Raw genomic sequence first — 18,753 nt, forward strand, 5'->3', positions numbered from 1 at the left:
ACTGCTACCACCCACATTGCTCAACATTCTGTAAGAGCCAACTGGATAAAGAAAACAGGGAGACTGATGGGGAAAGACCGCAAAACCCACAAGCCAGTTGAACAGAATTCAAGGCTGGACAGAAGCAGTCAGCCTCGTGATGGTAACCACTGGGAAGTACTCGCAGGGGGCATGTGCGTGGCTCAGCGCAGCTCTTGCAGGGCAGGCACAAGGCTCTGGCACTGCTTAAAAGGAGAAGACATTCAGTCTCAACAGCACAATTGGAAGCCAGAGGAACTCAAACCAGATGTGCAGAATCTAAATGCAGAAGGGTCTGCAGCTTCCTAGGAAGCAGCAGGAACAATGGGTAAAGATGTATCTTGTCTGAACTATGACTATAAAGATGTCAAGTTCACTACTGTGACAGCAGTGCCTGGTGTTGGCTGTCTCCATGACCAAGGACCTGTGACAACCAACTTCAAAGGAGGTAAGGATTTACCCAGAGCCTGTTGGCTTGAGTGTACTGAGACAGAACTTTATATGAGGTCAGAGACTTGCTGACCTCATAGTGACCTGGAAACAAAGGATATGTTGGGGTCCAATAACCTCACTTCCTCCCACGATGCTCCAAGCTGCTGAGAACTCCACACTGAGTTCTATACTAGCAGGTTTACATAGTGAGACCCTGAATTGAAAAATGGTGATCTTTGGGCTGGAGAGATGGCTCAGTGGCTAAAAGTACTCACTGCTCATCCTAGAGGACCCAGGTTCAATTCCCAGCACCCACATGGCAGCTCACAACTCTCTGTAACTACAGTTTCAGGGGATCTGACACCCTCATACAGGCAGGCAAAATACCAATGCACATGAAATAAAATAAATTAAAAAGAAAAAAGAAGAAAAATGGAGATCTCATTAGCAATGACCCTTAAGGAAAAACCCTAAGCACAGGACACATCTACAAAGCAGAACTAACCAGATCAAAGTCATGTTGAAACTGAGGGAAGGCAGAAAGGGCCTTCAAAGAAGCCCCGGTCACCACATTGAAACAGAACCAAAGGAACAGCGGTATTTAAGTTTTATTCAACTTTATTAAAAAGTAAACTACAAAGACAAGAAACTGTACAAAAGCAAACGAAGGCACTGGTTAGGTGGGAAGGAAACAGGTTCCCACACAGCAGCAGTGACCAGCAAGTGGTCTGCCCCAAGGAGCATAGGCCCTTGGCAGGCAGGGCTCTTCCACCACAGTCTCTGAGAATGTTCTGGAAAAGTTTACAAACACTTCTAAGTTGCTCTTTGTCTAAAACGGGAAGAAACAGCCCAGAAACAAAACTCATGCCAAAACAGCAATAGTTCTGGTAAAGTCCAACACTTGAACACATCCCCAGCCTCCTGAACACCAGCTCTGAGGCACTCTGGGAGGTTGAAGGGCCTTGGGCAGAGGGTCTGGCCAAGAAGAGTGCTCTAGAGGCGAGCAGAAGAATAAATAGTCACTTCACACTGCAGCCTGGGCCATGGGGCTCACCGGTAAAGGTCTGCATTAAGCTATCATCCTACCCTCACAGGGAGCCCCTGGTGGAAGTGGGCTGGGTCTGCAGAGTGGTGACTGAGCCTTGTCTAGACACAGGGGTCCTGTGCTAGTCTCAGAACTGCTGCAGGATCATCTTGCGTTTCAGGTCACGGCTGAACTTGTTGATCCTAAAAAGCTCACTGTCGTAGAAGGCGGAGAGGTTGTGGATATTGATCTGCCTGGCCTGGAGAAAGAAGGGCATCAGAGCCATTAGCAGGCAAAGACGGCAGCCCTCACCTTTAGAAGGGCTGTGCTGGTTCAGAGCCCCAAAGCTGAGCTTCGCCAGCCTCACGGGTACTCAGACAAGGCCACTAGGACCTGTTTCCCTGGGCCTGCCTATTTGCCTGTTACCTGACACACACCAAAGATGGGTATGAGCTCCCCAGAGCAATAAGCCCCGCCCCTGCCCTGTCTTTGCATACCTTGTCCATCAAGTCCTTCTCAGGTATCTCAATGGTGTCCTGCTGGGCCCCAAAGCGGTTTCGTTGATATGTCACCTGCTCAGCCACCAACTGCTTCAGTATGAAGAGCAGCAGCTCGTTGTTATCTCGCCGGAAGGAGAGATACCGGGCAAAAGTCTGAGGGAAGAGGGCACAGGTCAGAGAAGCCAGCTCACTTGCCTGTCATGTCAGGCCACCTTGATGGCTTGAGCCACCAGGGCAGGGGCTCCTGCTATATCTAGGCCACAGCTAACCAAGGCTCCAGGCCAGCCTTCCAGTCCCTAAAACAGGCCAGTAACCTGGCCTCAGCCACACCCACCTTGCGCATGCTACGCATGACGCTGAACTTCTGTGTGTCAATGAAGCTCTCCAGCATCACTCGGATGGCCATGTTGACATCATCTTCCATCACGTAGTCGCGCAGGTGCATGCGTGCATGGGCCTCTGCCATGCGGATCATGGACTCAATGTGACGCACCGTGATGGGGATACTGCCCGTTGCCTGCAGAGAACAAGGTGGGGCCTTCCTCATGAGGGGAGAGGCAGAAGGGACCAGAGGCAAATGCCAAGCTGCCACAGCCACAGTGGCCAGTGAAACGGCAAGTACAGCTGAGCTCAGCTCCAATGCCAGGTGCAAAAGCAGGCCTTAGCTAGCTGTATCACTCTGGTCTATTACGTCTGCATTTAGCTTACACAGAGCATTATATGATCCAGAACACTGAGAGAGAAGCCATCATTTCTGTAAGAATCAAGCCGAATGTACTGAAGATGGAAATGTTAGAATGGAAAAGTAAAAAAACACCCCCAACAAACAAACAAACAAACAAACCCAGCTAGTTTCTTGGTTAGGTGTGCTAATGGCCTTGCATTCTGGTATAAATACTAGGAACCCAAACCAGCTCAGACCCCATGTTGATTTGGTTGAGGATTTTTTAAATACAGAACTTGTGCAATCAAGACTAAGACCCTCTTGTACATAGCTTAAGATCATCTGTTAAAATATGGTAGGCCAGCTGGGTGTGGCAGCGGATGCCTTTAATCCCAGCACTCAGGGAGGTAGAGGCAGGCCGATTGCTGTGAGTTCCAGGCCGGCCTGGTCTACAAAGTGAGTCCAGGGCAGCCAAGGCTACAAAGAGGAACCCTGTCTCGAAAAATCATAAGATATGGAAGGCCATTTTTTTTCTTTTTGGGTCAGTGTCCTGTCCATGTAAGGGAGGCACTCACCACAGAGCAGTGACAGGCCCTAATACTGCCTACGCCGGCCCCACCCTGTGTCCAGGTCAGAAAACCTGCGCAGTGACCTACTAGCTCACCATGGACTCCTTCCTCAGGTCGCTGTACATCCTGGCCACTTTGTCCTGGTCCATCTGGTTGAGCTTTGGGCGGACCCTCTCCTTGGCATAGATGATATACTTCTTCAGGACCTCCTGAGGCAGGGGCTCCACGCCGTATGTGTTGGGCAGGGCTGGCTCCGAGGCATCACCATTGGTCAGCCCTTCGTCCTTCTTGTTGCTAGGGTGGTGCCTGACGTGGCTGCCAACCACAAAGCGGGCCAGCATCTCGTCCTAAGACAAGAGGCAGAGGGTGGGGGGTGCTATAAGGGTGGGGATAGGAAGACAGGAAAAGCTACACAGCAAAAAGCGACTGTCATTCTTATTAGAGGCTGGGCAGACTCATGAGCATGGAGGGCAGTGACAGGCATGGAGAGGGGGGAGGAGACATCTGTGCCCCAATGACAATCCCAGCTAATCAGGAGCCCAGACCAGACTTGAAAACTAAAACCAAAACAAAAACAGAAAAATAGTGGAAAGTAATAAGCTAAGGAAAAAAAAATTAGGGTAATGGAACCAAGGGAATCCAGTGGCCAAGAAACCGCTCTCACCACAGGACAAAGAAGCATCTGGTGGGGGGAGGGGCACTACAGAGGAAAGAGCACAGTTAAAGGTCTTTGAGGGACAGCAGGCACATGGGTTCATTTAATATGGAGACAGCAGCTGCAGAGCTGGCTAGGGCAGTGCGGGGCAGCTATCCCTACCCAGCAGGTGCAGGGAGGATGTGGAACCCGCGCTGGCCACAAAGCAAGAGCTTCTGTGGATCACTGTGGAAAACAGGTGGCCATGCAATTTACTCCTTTAACTGGGGAGTAATAGGCGACCAAGCTAGACAACAGCAGTCCCTTGGGTCAGAGGGCGGAGCTGGAGGAAGGGATATAAGGGCAGGGTAAAGCCTGTGACTAGACTAGGTAGGTAGCCAGGGAGGGACTGGGGAAGCCTAAGAGGTCAGGATAACACTTGGATAGGAGGCCACGTCCACACAGTACCAACCCCATGTCCATCTAGCACACAGCACAACCCAAGCATCAGGCAATGGCTCTGAACCCACAGGCGCCACCAGGGATCTGGGGATGTACCTGAACTGGATCAACCGTGTCCCTCACCACACACAGGATGTCAAAGCGGGAAATGATGGGTTCTGTGAGGTCTACATTCTCTGAGAAGGTCAGTGAAGGGTCGTAGCGGCCCCCTGAAAGATGAAGAGGCAAGGTCTCAGTGCATGCATCCATGACCCTAAGCTCTGGAAGTTTTTCCAGGATCAGGCTGCCTCCAACGCAGAGATGGAGGACAGAGGAGGGGATCGGAGACACTATGCCCAATTCCATTAGCACCAGAGCTTCTCCAAAGCAAACCCCACTCTGAGGGGAGGAAGATAAATGGGCTCCTGGGTACTAGTCACCTCCTGGCTGGGCTTGGGTGAAGCCCCCGCCCTATTTGGATAAAGGATCAAAGCGCTCGAAGATAGTGTAAGGAACAGCGTCCCCAAGTTCTTCCTCCTCTGTCCCCATCTGGTTGGACATGTGGGATGCGGCTGTCTGCTACCATCCTCAGGCCTGTACTCTGCATCCCACAGCAGGCCTACCTATGGGGTTGGCAGCGGCAATGACAGTGCAGCGGGCTTGCAGCGAGGTGACAATGCCGGCCTTGGAGATGGAGATGCTCTGCTGCTCCATGGCCTCGTGGATGCTGGTCCTGTCCTGGTCATTCATCTGTACAACACAGGGCATCAGAGGAGGCCTCCGTCACCACTCTCTAATAAAGCCCTCCTACCACCGGGAGCTTAGCCCCAGAGCCCCACCTTGTCAAACTCATCAATGAGACACACGCCGCGGTCAGCCAGAACCAGGGCTCCGGCCTCTAAGGTCCACTCTCTGCTGACAGGGTGCCGCTGAACGTAAGCGGTGAGACCAACAGCAGATGCGCCCTGGCCAGTGGTGAAGATGGCACGGCTAGACACTTTCTCGATGTATTTCAGGAACTGGGACTTCGCTGTGCCAGGGTCCCCACACAAGAGCACATTAATGTCACCTCGGACCTTGTGCTTTCCACCTGTAGGAGCCAGGGATGGAGAGAGAAGGCATGTGTGACGACAGGAGAAAAGGCCAGAGGACAGGCAATATCCTTCCACCTCAAAGCTGCTATTCAGTAAAACAGGACCCTAGGAGGGGAGTCCAGAGGAATGTGTTACACAGCACTGGGATACAAGCAAAATAGCACACTTATCATGAAACCCTGAATGTGCTCTGCACCTGAGAGGGTGGTGAGGTCACAGCCACCAACTGAGTCAGCCCATGAGAGTGGACCAGGGTGAGCAGCCTCTCCTACAACTTTTAACCACAGGCCCATGCAGTACTCTCTAAAACAAAGACCCTATAATCCCCTCAGGGACAGCTGGCAAGAGGGGCTCACCTGGGTTCTTGGGCTCCCCTCCAAATAGGGCCAGAGCCAGGCCTCTCTTGATGTCTTCATGCCCATAGATGGAGGGAGCAATGCTGGCAAAGATCTGAGGAATAGAGGGAGACCCATGAGACTGGAACCTCGTAGGCAGGTAAGTTCCTGCCTCAGCTTCTTTCGATGACTATCATCAGGGCATGAAAAGCCAAATAAACCCTTTCCTCCCCAAGCTGCTTTTGGCCATGGTCTTGAAAGAGAAAGCATATAGCCACAAATAAAACCTGTCTGTGAGACTCAAAGCAGCAAGACTGGCCATAACTGACAGCTATGACACTGGGGCAGAGGGCAGTGCTGTGAATGTATCCACAGAAGCACATACTAGAAACAATTTCCAGTGCAACCGTATTAGAAGAAGCTTGAAGAGGTAATTAGGCCGGCAGGGCTCAGTACATACACAGTGGGCTCCCATCAAAAGGAGCTGAGCCTCTGCCCTTCCGGTACATGGATTCTTTGGTCATGTCAAGTAGACTCTTGATCTTGCACTTCTAGACTCCAGACAGAACTGGGGCTGCTGTTCCCAATATCAGCTTATGGTCTCCCTGAAGGGTGCAGGCCTGGCTCCAAGGCCCACATTCTGAGACCCAGGCTAGCTGGTAGGGTGTCTAATCCCTAAAGATTCCAGGTGTGGTGCTGCCCGGCTACCCACCTTCTCTCCAATCTGCTGATCCTTGGAAAGACTGGTGATCATCTTCACGTCCTCATCGGTTAGCTCACCCACGGCTACTTTGTTGTCCTTCTTGGCAACATGGTTGGCCAAGATGACAGTGGCAAAGACTGGAAAGCCATTGGCGGTGTTGAGCGAGCCATCATAGTTATTGTGGTAAATGCCGGTCAGCTCCTGGGAGGAGGAGGAGGTCACAAGTCAGAGGATGCAACCTGGGGTCCTGAGTGAAGGTGGGGGCCACATCCATGCTGTTTTCTCCTATCTCCACCCCAAACTCCCCACGCTGCAGACAAGATGAACTCATCAAGCCCAGAAACAGGAGTTTTGTCCCGCTCTGCATTGCGTGTGGGGAGGAGATAGGCACTCAAGACTTCATCTTCAGCTCGGCACAACTGCAAAGTGTTAGTGGGGCCATTTAGGGTGTGGCCTTGGGAGGGTTTATCTAGACACTGACAAACCTCCCTGCTCCCAGCTCTCTGGCTTTCTGGGTTCCACCAGGTGGGCAGCTACACTCCCAACACCTCACATTCTCGCTACAATGCACCATGCAGCTACAGCCACAGGCCCAAAGACCACGGATTAAAGCCTCTGACACTGACCCAAGATAAACCCTTCCTCCTCTTTCACAGCAAAACCAAGTAATACCCGTCACTCCAATCAGCAAGAGAAAAAAAGCTCTCCTCCCAACTCAAGAGCTGGTGCCAGGCTGAGCTCCCTGGGGACGTGGACCCCACCCCCACTGGCCACAGCAGATCCCACCAGTTCTGGCATTCACTCACTATCTCGTCTCCTGGCTTACAGCTGTCCACCAGATCAGCCAGGAGAATGGCATCCTTGGAGCGGGGCAGCCGGCCGGCCGCCACCTTGCCGGGACTTTCCTGGATCCGGATCCGTTGGTAGTTCTGATAGATGGTCTGCACAGGACAGATTTCAGTTCCTACATGAGCAACTGCTCTCCTCAAAGCACAGCTTTCTTGTGTGTTCTGACCTTACTGCGGTCCCACAGGGAAAGCAGGCCAACTGTGACCCAGCTAGTCTCCTCACTGACCACCACCCCTGGGCAGTGTCTCCCTCCTCCTGAGCCCCAGCCTCTCATCTACACCCTGGAGCCTAGATCCAATAGTGTGATTCTTGGCAAAAAGGGGATGCCGAGCGTTAAGCATGACCTTATGAGGATCAAGCTGGGACACATAGATGAGGCGCCTACAGCAGCAGCCACTAACAGCAAAGCAGGACCACATGCTGGAGCTGTGCCCCGTGCTGTTCCAGCCCACTAGTTCATTTACTGTCCCGTAGTAAGGAAGCAACATGTTACAGTCCGGGCCGCAAATGTCTCCTACATCCTAATCATAGAAGGCCTTGTTACTTCAGTCCACGTGTGAGAGACAATGGGGCCTGGTGGGAGGCCTTAGGTCACAGAGGTACACTTGAAAGGGACTACGAAACGGCTGGTCTGTTCTCTTTTGTGTCGGATGCGGTATCAGCAGCTTGCTGTACCACACATCACTGCAACACACAGGCCCAACGCCACCGGGTCAACTGACCCCAAATGCTACTCTAAAACCAACCTTTCCTCCTTCAAGACGATTACAGCAGGGGTTTAGTTACAAGAACCCAGAGCTGACTGATCCACAGGACAATGGCTAAAAGTGCACAATGCCAGGTCATGGAGGTACGTAGAGGCGACCTTGATTCACATTGTATTAAGGTGTGTGTCCGTGTATTCAATTGTTAATTGATGAACTGGCAGTGAGCTAATGCTAACAGATTCTGAGCCTTGTCAATGCGATTGAGGAATCTCCTGTTTCAATGCTGTGTAAATATTATTTCCCAATTATCTCTGATTGGTTAATACATGAGCTGAAGAGCCTATGACTGGGCAGAGGAAACAGTAGGCAGGACTTCTGTTCCTAGTCTGGGGGTCCCAGGTAGAGAGAGGGGGGGAAGAGGAGGAGGAGGGTGTTGCTGGGCCATGAGGAGTCCATGAGGACAAAGATGGAGCAGAAGTGGCCAGGGCTAGACTAGAGGACAGCAACAGGGCACATGGCTGGGAAGTAGCCCAGGCTAGCATAGTTGGGTTGGAATAGTTAAGAATCTGCCCAGAAAGTGCTTTAAAGCTTATTATTTTAACAGGTCTCTATCTCATTATTTGGAAGCTATCAACAGTGGTATACACCTTTAAGCCCAGAATTCCAGGGAAGTTAGCTGGATGCCTGGGAATTCAAGGCCAGCCAGGGCTACACCGTAAGCCCCTGTCCCAATTAAAACAAACAAACAAACAAACAACCAAACAAAAAACAACCACACACATCATATGCTAGTCTGATCCTCAGGACACTGCTTCCTTGGTGACCTTAGACAAGAAAGCCTCCAAACACCCATTTTTCCACGAGAAGAGCTGTGAAACCCCCCTCCCAGAATATAATCAAGTAACACAGCAGGCAGCCAGCAAGGCCAGCACACACTTGACCCCACTTGCTAATCCCCCAGAGTACAGTTCAATGTCCTGGAGCAGAGTCCAAGCCTGTGACCCGGCTAAAGGAGGCTGCAAAGGATGGAGAGAGGCACAGATCAGTGCAGCCCTGGAGCTGGGTCACCCAGGTGAAGCAGACCTGGACCCGAACACTGTCGCAGGCGACTTCCTGACCAGGCAGCTCTCAACTAGACAGCTCATAACTATAGAAAACATGAAGAGGGCTAATACTCCAGGAGCCGGACAGTAAGGGGCAGTCAGCTACAGGTGTGTGCTGCACCCAGGATCTCAGAGTCCAGAGGTACACAAGTCTCTCAAGCAGGACTCTGCAGGGTCCAAGGTGGCTCTAACTCTGCAGACACCCACAAAAGGTACCAGGCCCTACCAACAAGACAACAGGTGGTCCAGATGCCCATCTGATGGGCAAGTAGATAGATACTCTACTGGGCTCCGTTTGCCTACATCTTTAGAGACCTCAAATGTAGACACACCAAACAGGATTGCCTATTTGGTTTCAAATACACCGAACTCTTGAAGATGTGGGGCTAATCTGGTTCATTCTGCCATGTTCAACTGCCTTAAGATCTCCTGGCGCTGAAGAAGACGGATTAGGCCTGGCACAGTAAGGAGAGTGCCACAGGGCGGGGTTACTCACCTCCTCCATATTGATCTCAAAGGGCCCAGTTGACTGGCACTCAGGACAGGAGCCAGGCTTCACCTCCTGGTTCTGGGACTGGCAGAAAGGCCCCAGGATAAAGCTGCACTTGCTACAGTTATACTTGACCATGCTGAGCTGGGGCAAGACTCCGGTGCAGCTGGTCACGACGCCGCTGGTTCGGATCAGCTGGTTCAGGTGCAGCTGCCTGGGGATGGGGGAAGGCAGCACATCAGAGGCTTTGGGGCACCTCCCACCCTATTCTCTTGGACTAGGCCCTGCTCTCCCTCCCCCTGCTCACCTCAGTGACCGCAGCTCCTCCACCAGAGGCAGGTGGGAGATGCGCACATGAATGTGGTTGGTGATGCGGTCGTATTTAGGGTACATGGCCAGCACTACTTCCAGGGCGGCCTCATCAAAGATCTGCAGCAGCTCAGCCGGTGCCTCGGGCAGGAAGTATGCCAAGACGTGTTCCCGGGCTGCCAGGTCTTCATAATTCACCACCAAGCTCTCGCGGTTCTCTAAGGAGGGTAGTGGGTGGGACTTAGAACCCTGCTGGCCAAAGGCTCTCTACCTAAACCAAGCCCGAGCCAGCCAGAGAGCGCAGCTCGCACCCGAGGCTGTGGCTGTGCAACAGAGATCCGAGTGATAACATCAACAGAATGCAACTCTCCAGAGGTGTCACTTCCAGGAGACTACAGAGTAGAGTGCCATAGGCCATGGGAAAAAAAAGCCTACAGCCATTGTTGGACCCCTTTAAAGTCAACGACTCACACAGAAATGCTACCACTTTTGGATCAAAGTTGTCGGGGAGAGGCTCAGTGGCAGAGCACTTGCCTCGAATATGCTAGGCCCTGGGTTCAACCTGACTCTGAAAAAACCAAACCGAAACAAAAAGCAGGGGAATTACGTTTTTAAGCATGTCCCCAAACAGCCCAGCCCTGCTGCAGATGTAGGACACCTTGGGTTCCTCTGAAAGGATGCCTGGGTTCTATCAGGGTCACCATGTGTCCCTGTGCATTATGGGTTTAGTGTGGTGCATCGAAGCCGGCAGAAGCGGCCTTCGTGGCAGGGAACAGAAGACAGGCCACCTTCAGCCCACAGTGCTGAGCCTGACCCAGGGACCCCAGGCAATACAGGTGCTGCACCTCTGCACTCCAGCCTCCCCTCCCAGGGACGAACCTTTGCACATATCACTGATGCGCTCCTTGAAGACGTTATGGCCATGGCTGTCCACATGGGTGCGCAGGAAGTTCTTGAAGCGGTGGTGGATCTCCAGCCTGGGCCCCGCCATGCTCACCCACTCGCGCACCGAGTGGCCCTTGAGGTCCTCCAGGTTCTCAATGCTCTCAATCATCTCCTCGTCCTCTTCACCATCCTCTGTGGCCCGCTCTACGTGGCGGCGCTTTCGGGCAGGTCGCTCGTCGTCTTCCTCATCGCTGTCTTAGATAGCAAGGCACCCTGTGAGGAAGCCTCTCCCAGCATCCTCTGCACAACGCTTGCCACCCATGCCTTCCCCAGTTCCCGAAGCCCCTTTGGGATGCCCACCACACATACCATACAGCAGCCCCCGGCGCATGCGGCCCAGGCCTCTGCCAGCCTCGCGGTCCCGCTGCCTCATGGCCCGCTCAGCGGCCTCCCTCTGACTGGCTGTCAGCTCCTCCACATCCTCATCATCCAGGGCCAGTCCCTCTGCCTCGTAGACATCAAGCTCGGGAATGGGACGGTAGTCTCTGTGAGAAGCCAACAAGACACACTGAGTCCCCAGACAGGCACCTGGGAATAAGATCTGCTCCAGGCTTACAAGGCCCTAGTTCAACAGCTGTAAACAGGAAGCTGAAAATCTGAAATACATTATTTAGGAACTCCACCAAGGTGGCACAAGCCCCCAGGATGGAAAGGGGGTCCACCCTTGTACAGGACGTGCACAGCCATGTGAGTCTGGTCAGGAGAGCAAGTCCCACACCCACAGCGCCACCTGCTGGTGGACAAGACCAACGCTTCCCCTTATGCAGTCTCTTTGCAAAGGTACTAACCCAACACGGTCTTGAGAAAATTACCAAGAAAGAATCAAACGAGGTCATTTACAATCTCCAATTGGCACCATCTTCATCAGAAACTATAAAGCATGAAACTGTCAAATGCCAGGAGAAACTGGAGACTCATGACACAGGACAGAAACTAGGAAAACCCAACAACAAATAACAAAATTGGGTAACAAAGGTGGGAAAATCTCTAGAACTCTACGACCCCAGTGGAAATGCAAGGCACTAACTGGCTAACCAAGTCTGCTCTCAACAGCATGAACACATATGGGGCTAGAGATGGCTCAGTGGTTTAGCGCACAGACTGTTCTTTTCCTTCTTTCCTTCCTTTCCTTTTCTGACAGGGTCTCTCTTGGTAGTCCTGGAATCGCTCTGGAACTCAAGATACCTGCCTACCTCTGCTGGGATTAAAGATGTGCCACTGCACCTAGCCCAAAGTGCTCTTACAGAAGACAGAGCTAAATTCCCAGCACCCATACTGGGCACCTGTATTTTCATATGCACATACCCACAGATACACCTTTTTAAATTAAAAAAATCTATTTTAAAAGAAACCATCTTTGTCAGGTGTAGGAGGGCACACCTTGACTCCCAGTACTCAGGAGGCAGTCAGGTGGATCTCTGAGAGTTTGAGGCCAATCAAAGCTTTCTACATAGTGAGAGTCAAACTTTTAAAATCCACACCAGTATGAGAACAGGGTAGAAGCCAAAGGGGTGAGAATTCTCACGAGTTAAAATGAAAATGACTACCAAGGACATTCAGAAGAAAATCAATCACTTTTAAGGTGAGGAAAATAGAGTGAAACTCTAAAAAAGGAGTTAGGGATAAAATCCCAGGGTGGCCAGTGGATAAACCTGACCACAGAGTAGATCACACTCAACCTTAAAACGGATGGGGACTCTGACAGAAGCAGCACCAGGGAGAATCCTGAGGATACCACACCAAAGGATTACGCCATACCACATAGTCCACAGAGGGGACCGACTCAGAAAAGATAGCCAAATGGTGGATGGGGTGTCAGTGTTTACGAGGGACAGAGATTCAGCTCTGAGGTGATAAAGAGGTTGTTGTGGAGATGGCCACACAATAATAAAGAGGGATGCCACCGAGCCACACACTAAAAATGGTGAAGACACTTTGTTGTGTATTTACAAATAAGGGGGCTGGGCTGGAGAGGGCTCAGCAGGACCCGGGTTCCCAGCACTCACACCAGGCAGCTCATAAACCAACCTGTAACTCCAACTACAAGCAGGGGATTTGACACCTTCCTCTGGCCTCTGCAGGCATCTAAACACTCATGGGAATAAATGCAGACACCCAAGCACACACATATAATTCTCTTAAAGGTGGGAGTTTAGAATGGGGGCTCTACAGAGAGCTGCTAACTCCAATAAGGAAATGGAATTAGAGGCTAGAAAGATGGGTGAGCAGTTAAGAGCACTGACTGCTCTTCCAGAGGACCCGGGTTCAACTCCCAGCACCACATGGCAGCTCACAACTACTACTCCATATGCAGAGGATCTGACACCCTCACGCACACATACATGCACATCATGTGTATATATTATATAGTTATGCATGTATGTGCACACTAGTGCACATAAAAAAAGAATCATTAAGAAAAAGAAAATGGAATTAGAGGACTCCAGGACCTTGACACCAGAAAGGCTTGAGAGAGCAGACCAGGCTTACACCTTCCCCTCCATGAACCCAGTCAGACTGGCTGCCTGCAAAGCTCGCATCCACAGCTCAATGGCCTGAGCTATTCCAAGACCGTCAAGCAGTCCCTTCCCAGTTAGGTACTTGAAAAGAGCACTGTGTCACAGAGCACTGGGCACAGCTTCCCTGGTGCCATCTCATCCTTGAGGGGGTGATGTGATTTTACATCACATCAGCATGTAGTCTAACGAGCTGAAGCTCTTTCCTCAGTGTGACACAGGAGCCGGCACCTCCCAGGGAAACTGACTTCAAGTTCTCCCTTCTTCAAGGGTTACTGGGAAGGCTACCCTTTCTCAAACTACCGTCTCAAAACAAACAATTTCACAACACCAAAGGCTAAATCTGGTAAAAGCCCAGACTGGTCCTACGTAGAATTTAAAGGCTTCTCAGAAAAATATGTCTGACCCTTAAAGGATCTCAGTCACTCGAAACACACTCAGTGAAATTCTAATTAGTCTAGAGTGAAACAAACAAACAAAACAAAACAATTTGGATCTCATCAAATTTCAAAACTTTTGTGCCTGAAAAAAACATTTCTGGACAGCCGAAGACCTGCCACCAAACCTGGTCTGAATTTAATCTGAGACCCAATAGTGGAAAGAGACAAAAATCCACCTCTGGCAAGTTGTTCTCCGATCACACGTTCACACGTGCCATGTGTGCCAAGCACCCATACACAAACACAATGAACAATGTAACAGGGGTGAGGAGGGAGACAGTATTAAAAAAAAATGAGGGGCTGGAGAGATGGCTCAGTGGTTACTAGTACTGGCTGCTCTTGCAGAGAACCTGGGTTCAGTTCTCGGCACCCGCAAGGCAGCTTACAACCATGTTAACCCTAGTTTCAGGGCGTCTGACACTCTTCTGGTCTCTGCAGGAATAGGCATGCATATGGTAAAACAACATTTTTTGTTGTTTGTTTTTGTTTTTTCAAGAGAGGGTTTCTCTGTCTAGCCTTTGCTGTTCTGGACTCACTTTGTAGACCAGGCTGGCCTCAAAATCAGAGATCTATCTGCTTGCCTCTGCCACCCTGAGTGCTGGGATTACAGGTATTTGCCACAGTGTTCGGCTTCAATACACTTTTTTTTCTTTTTTTTACAAGACTGAACTTTGAAAACACTGTGCTGAGTGAGTGAAATGCTGGCACAAAAAGACAAAGTATGGTTCCAGTTCAGATAAAATGATCACAAGTGGGAGGGCTAAGGCGATCCAGAGTAGAAAGCTGGTAGCCTGTGGTGAGGTCGGCAACTATGATCGACAGGCTGGAGGGACCGCAGTGGGGTGACAGAAATGGTGCTCAGAAAGCTTGCACTGAATGTCCCTGTGCTGTGTTCTTTACAAGGATCAGGGTTATAACATATAAATTAGCCTCTTTCCACACAAGCCCTAAGTCAGACAGCCCTCAGGCACCCCCAAGGTCCTCACTATAAAAAAGGAGGTTTAAAAGCCTGGCAGTAGTGGTTCACGCCCTTAATCCCAGCCCTCAGGAGGAAGAGGCGACGGGATCTCTGAAAGTTTGAATCCAGCCTCGTCTAGAGTCAAGACAGAGAAGGAGGTAGTACAGGAGGGGTTCCATGTTTGCAGCTCTGCAGGGAAGCCCTTGACCCTGAGCCTGGGATGATCTGTATCGCCTCCTCCCAAACCTGGACTCACACTACATACCTAGCCTGGCAGTGTTTGTTTGCGGCAAAGAACTGAATGGTGCAGAAAGTCCTTGATACTCCCTATGATGGCTCACACCTCACAGGCGTCCCCCACGGAAGGGTACAAAAGAAGGGCACCACGAAGCTCCTAGGTGCTCACATAATCGGTACCAGATCCCAGTAACTGCTAGTAAGGCCGAGGTGGGGATCTGACTACTAACGGGCAAAGCTTACATCCTGCTTCCTAGCAGTCAGGCCTCAGTTACCTTCAGCATATCTAATTAAAAACCTGAACATTTCTCACCCAGAGCCTGAGGCAGGCTGGGTACCACACTGCTGACTGAATCCATCTTTCTGAGTTGGCCCACCCCTCAGGGCTCCTCAGCTCAGACTCTGTGGGTCCCCTTCTTCTGAGCTGGGGCTTACCTAGGCCTTAGGATCTAGTTTGAGCTAAACAGATCCTCACAGTGGCTGATGAACCCTCGCCCCCAACCAAGCCACATTCAATGGCAAAGTCACCAGGTTCTATACTCATGGGTCCCCAAGGCCAGGCCACCGGACAGAGGGTCCTTCTGCTCAGCAATGTAACCATGGCCTAGACTAGAAATACCTCTCCATGCCATCACCAATGAGTTCCTCTCCATCTTCTTCATCCTCAACGGGGCCCTCGGTGCCCAGCAGCCCCTCAGACTCATCCTCAAATGGGGGGAGGTCTCTGCCAGGGCTGGAGGTGAGGGCATCAGCACGCCTGGAGCTTCGGCCCGGGCTGGAGGTAAGGGGATCACTGACTCGGCGCCGCTGCCGGGCAGGGCTAGATGCTGCGGAGAAGGACTCAGAAGATTCCTGCAAGAGAGGACGCGATCAGACACCGGAGGGACACAGGCTGAGTGTTTACCACAGGCCGTCCTGTCCACCAGGCATTGAGTCCTTCCCACCTGCCGGGCCCACTCCTCACATACCAGGTCATCTCTGGTCACAGGAGAGATGCAGTTTTGTTTTTTTGGTTTTGTTTTTTTTTTTTTTTTTACAGCCATTTACCATCTATTTCTGCTCCTTAAGTTTGTCAGCTATTTCCACACCCCAGAGACCCCATGCCCCACAATATGCTGGGTGCTGGGACAAGAGGTGAGGATTAAGACCCGTCAAGGAACAGAACAGTATTCTAGAATTGAGTGGCGGAAAGAACAGACCTTTAAACCTTTAATGAGCTTCTTGAGGGCTCTAATACTAACAGTAGATACACCAAGACTGAGGTTGAGGCCTGAGGATCCCCAAGTTCAAGGCTAACCCGCACTACAGAGTGCGTTCAAGACTAGCCTGGGTTACTTTGTGAGACCCTTCTTCTTTCTTTCCAAGACAGTTCTAGCTGTCCTAGAAGTCGCTCTGTAGACCACGCTGGCCTCGAACTCAGAGCTCCCACTGCGGCTATGCCCCTAGTGCTGGGATTAAAGGCGTGCACCACCACCGCCTGGCCGTGAGCCTTTCTCTCCAGGTGCCTGCAGCTACGTGGCAGCACGCTTTTCCTCCATGGGCGAGCTTCAGGGTTCCATTTCCTGCACCCTCATCGCCGAAAGTGCGCGGAGACCCGGGGCCTAGGGACACACGAGGGGCGCAAGCCCGTCCCGGACTGGAGCAAGCGGCCACGCACTCCGGCATGCCACGGAGGGAAGTGCCCGGCAAAGCAAGCTGAGACCGCTGAACACCGCCCTCCCGGGGTGAGCCCACTACTCACCGCCATCCCTGCGATAGTGCCACCGCACCAGCAGCCACTGGTTTTCGCGCGAAAACTGGATCACGTGATCCGCCCCTGCCCGGGAAACGCCGGGAGAACCCAGACGTCACCACGTCCGCGTGTATCTGAGGGCGGGAGCAGGGCTGGAGCGTTTGGTCCACACCCACAACATGCGAAGCCCAGCCCTTCTTCCTGGAAACCCGCCCACAGCGTTCCAAAGGCTGCGCCAACACCACGCGTGCAGACACAGAGGCCGAACCCTTCAGCTTGTTACGCTCTGGCGGAGAAGCAGGGTTGCTTGTGGCAACCGGCAACCTGGCCTTCCAGCTGCGGGTGTGAGACCTCGGTGTCGGTATGGCCACTTGATGCAACTGAATCTGTTTTCTGATTTTCTTTCCTGACTTGGTATCAACTTCTCCCAAAGCTTTGAGGTTCAGTCCTGCAAGCACCCAGGCTGCTGTGGGCTTTTATCAGACTGGGAGTCTTACTTGGCTGAGGTGGCAAAGGTACGGGAGGGTGTTGCAGGCGGGAAGGACTTGGTGCATGAAGCAGTAGCCTGCATGCTGGAGGGCATAGGAACTACTGCTCCCTTGGCTCACGGCTTGTAACGCCCAGCAAGGGGTGGGAGAACTCGGATCGCAGATCTGCCGTCTGTCTAGGAGTTGGAGATTTATCCTGACGTGAGGTCACCCGAGGGGTTTGTGAGAGGCAGGTGCGGGGTGAACCGCCTGGCGAGGTGGCAGAGACAGGCTGGATGTTTCCAGTGAGAGAGCTGCTGCTGTTCCATACAGTCCTAGGCAGCTGGATCTCAGCCACAGGGCAGGATGGGATTTCTGCTGTATGTACAGCATGAATAGTTCTGTACAGGGCAGAGAAGAAATATGGAAGGAAGCTCAGGAGGTGGATTCTGCAGGCCTTCTAGTACAAAAGATAACCCTAGGGGCTAAAGGATGTGTCTCTGGGAGATGGGCTAATTGCATGGCCTCTGAGACAAGAACCCACAGCCGTTTTTCTGCTGGAGGTCTCCCTCGAAGCTAGAAGCCACTGTGCTACCCAGACATATGCCGGTGATAGCAACATTCTCCACTGTGGAAGACACTGCATCCAAGTGCAGCATAAAACAAAACAAAACCAACATAAAATAACGGACACATTTTGTCACCATAATAGGATATGTTCTTTGGAAAATTGGACTGAGTCTACCCTAGGCCCCTAGACCCCGACACGCTCCAAGGATATGACAAGTCCCCAGTTCTTTACAACACTTATCTTCCTCCTTTACAGAGGCTCATCACTGGCCTGCTACTCCATGTTCATCCATTCTTACTAGCAGGATGTCATGGACAAGATAAACCAGAGCCATATCCTGACAAGAATCCAAGTGGCATGGGCGCTGCCAGACCCTGGGACAGGAGAGGCGGGCGGAGTCACCACATCCTGCAGTTGGGTTATCCCCTACTGTAATGGGATGAAAGGAGGTGTGGTTTGTAATTGTAAAGAGCAGAACAATGAGTGAAATAGGCTTACGGAGGGTCCCCAGGGCCCGGCAGACTCTAGGCTCTCAAGACAGACACAGCTGTCCACACTCGGCACTGGCGTAGGCCAGGAACACCACCTGGCAGGTCCCCATTCATGTGACTTCCGGATGCCACACTGTCCTGAGAGCAGAGGAGACTGCAATGGAGGAGCCCCTGCCTCTGCTGTCAGAGGGAAAGAGGCGTTGGATGACCTCAACAAATGCCATAATATCTCCCAGATAACCTACACATGGGTCCCAAAATTCCAAAGTCTGAAACGCAGAGTAACATACATGTTTTTGTCTTTCTGAGACATTGTCTTATTATGTAGCCCTGGTTGGCCTCAAACTTGAGGCAATTTTCCTGTCTCAGCCTCTAGGACACTGGGATTACAAGCATGTAATCTCACACCTACCTACCTACCACACCTTGTTTGCCTAGTCACTTGGTCCTAGTGTGATTGTTAGTGGATGGGGGATGCCATGGCATTCACTGCCTTGTGGAAGCTCTGAGTTGGGCTGGAGAGA

General features: G+C 51.7%; 1 protein-coding gene across 1 annotated transcript; it reads right to left on the bottom strand.

Moving 5' to 3' along the window:
• Nucleotides 1–1,056: 1,056 nt before the first annotated feature.
• Nucleotides 1,057–16,757, bottom strand: Mcm2 (minichromosome maintenance complex component 2). The gene is made up of 16 exons (XM_055617397.1): nucleotides 16,710–16,757; nucleotides 15,588–15,820; nucleotides 11,127–11,302; nucleotides 10,752–11,012; nucleotides 9,871–10,090; nucleotides 9,570–9,777; nucleotides 7,221–7,355; nucleotides 6,424–6,615; nucleotides 5,733–5,826; nucleotides 5,122–5,372; nucleotides 4,906–5,032; nucleotides 4,400–4,512; nucleotides 3,303–3,554; nucleotides 2,309–2,491; nucleotides 1,972–2,127; nucleotides 1,057–1,733 (listed from the first exon to the last, which is right to left on the bottom strand). The coding sequence occupies exons 1-16, from the start codon at nucleotides 16,713–16,715 to the stop codon at nucleotides 1,623–1,625; spliced, it is 2,718 nt and encodes a 905-aa protein (XP_055473372.1). The 5' UTR covers nucleotides 16,716–16,757; the 3' UTR covers nucleotides 1,057–1,622.
• Between the last annotated feature and the right edge of the window lie 1,996 nt (nucleotides 16,758–18,753).

This window comes from Psammomys obesus, unplaced genomic scaffold (assembly GCF_907164565.1).
Source record: "Psammomys obesus unplaced genomic scaffold, mPsaObe1.curated_primary_1811, whole genome shotgun sequence".
Taxonomy (NCBI): Eukaryota; Metazoa; Chordata; class Mammalia; order Rodentia; family Muridae; genus Psammomys; species Psammomys obesus.

Excerpts from the sequence above, each read along its gene's own strand:
- Mcm2 (XM_055617397.1), bottom strand. Across the intron at positions 10,091-10,751 it reads CATCAGTGATATGTGCAAAG|AGAACCGCGAGAGCTTGGTG; the intron begins GTTCGTCCCTGG and ends TACCCTCCTTAG. Across the intron at positions 5,373-5,732 it reads AGGGGAGCCCAAGAACCCAG|GTGGAAAGCACAAGGTCCGA; the intron begins GTGAGCCCCTCT and ends TGGCTCCTACAG.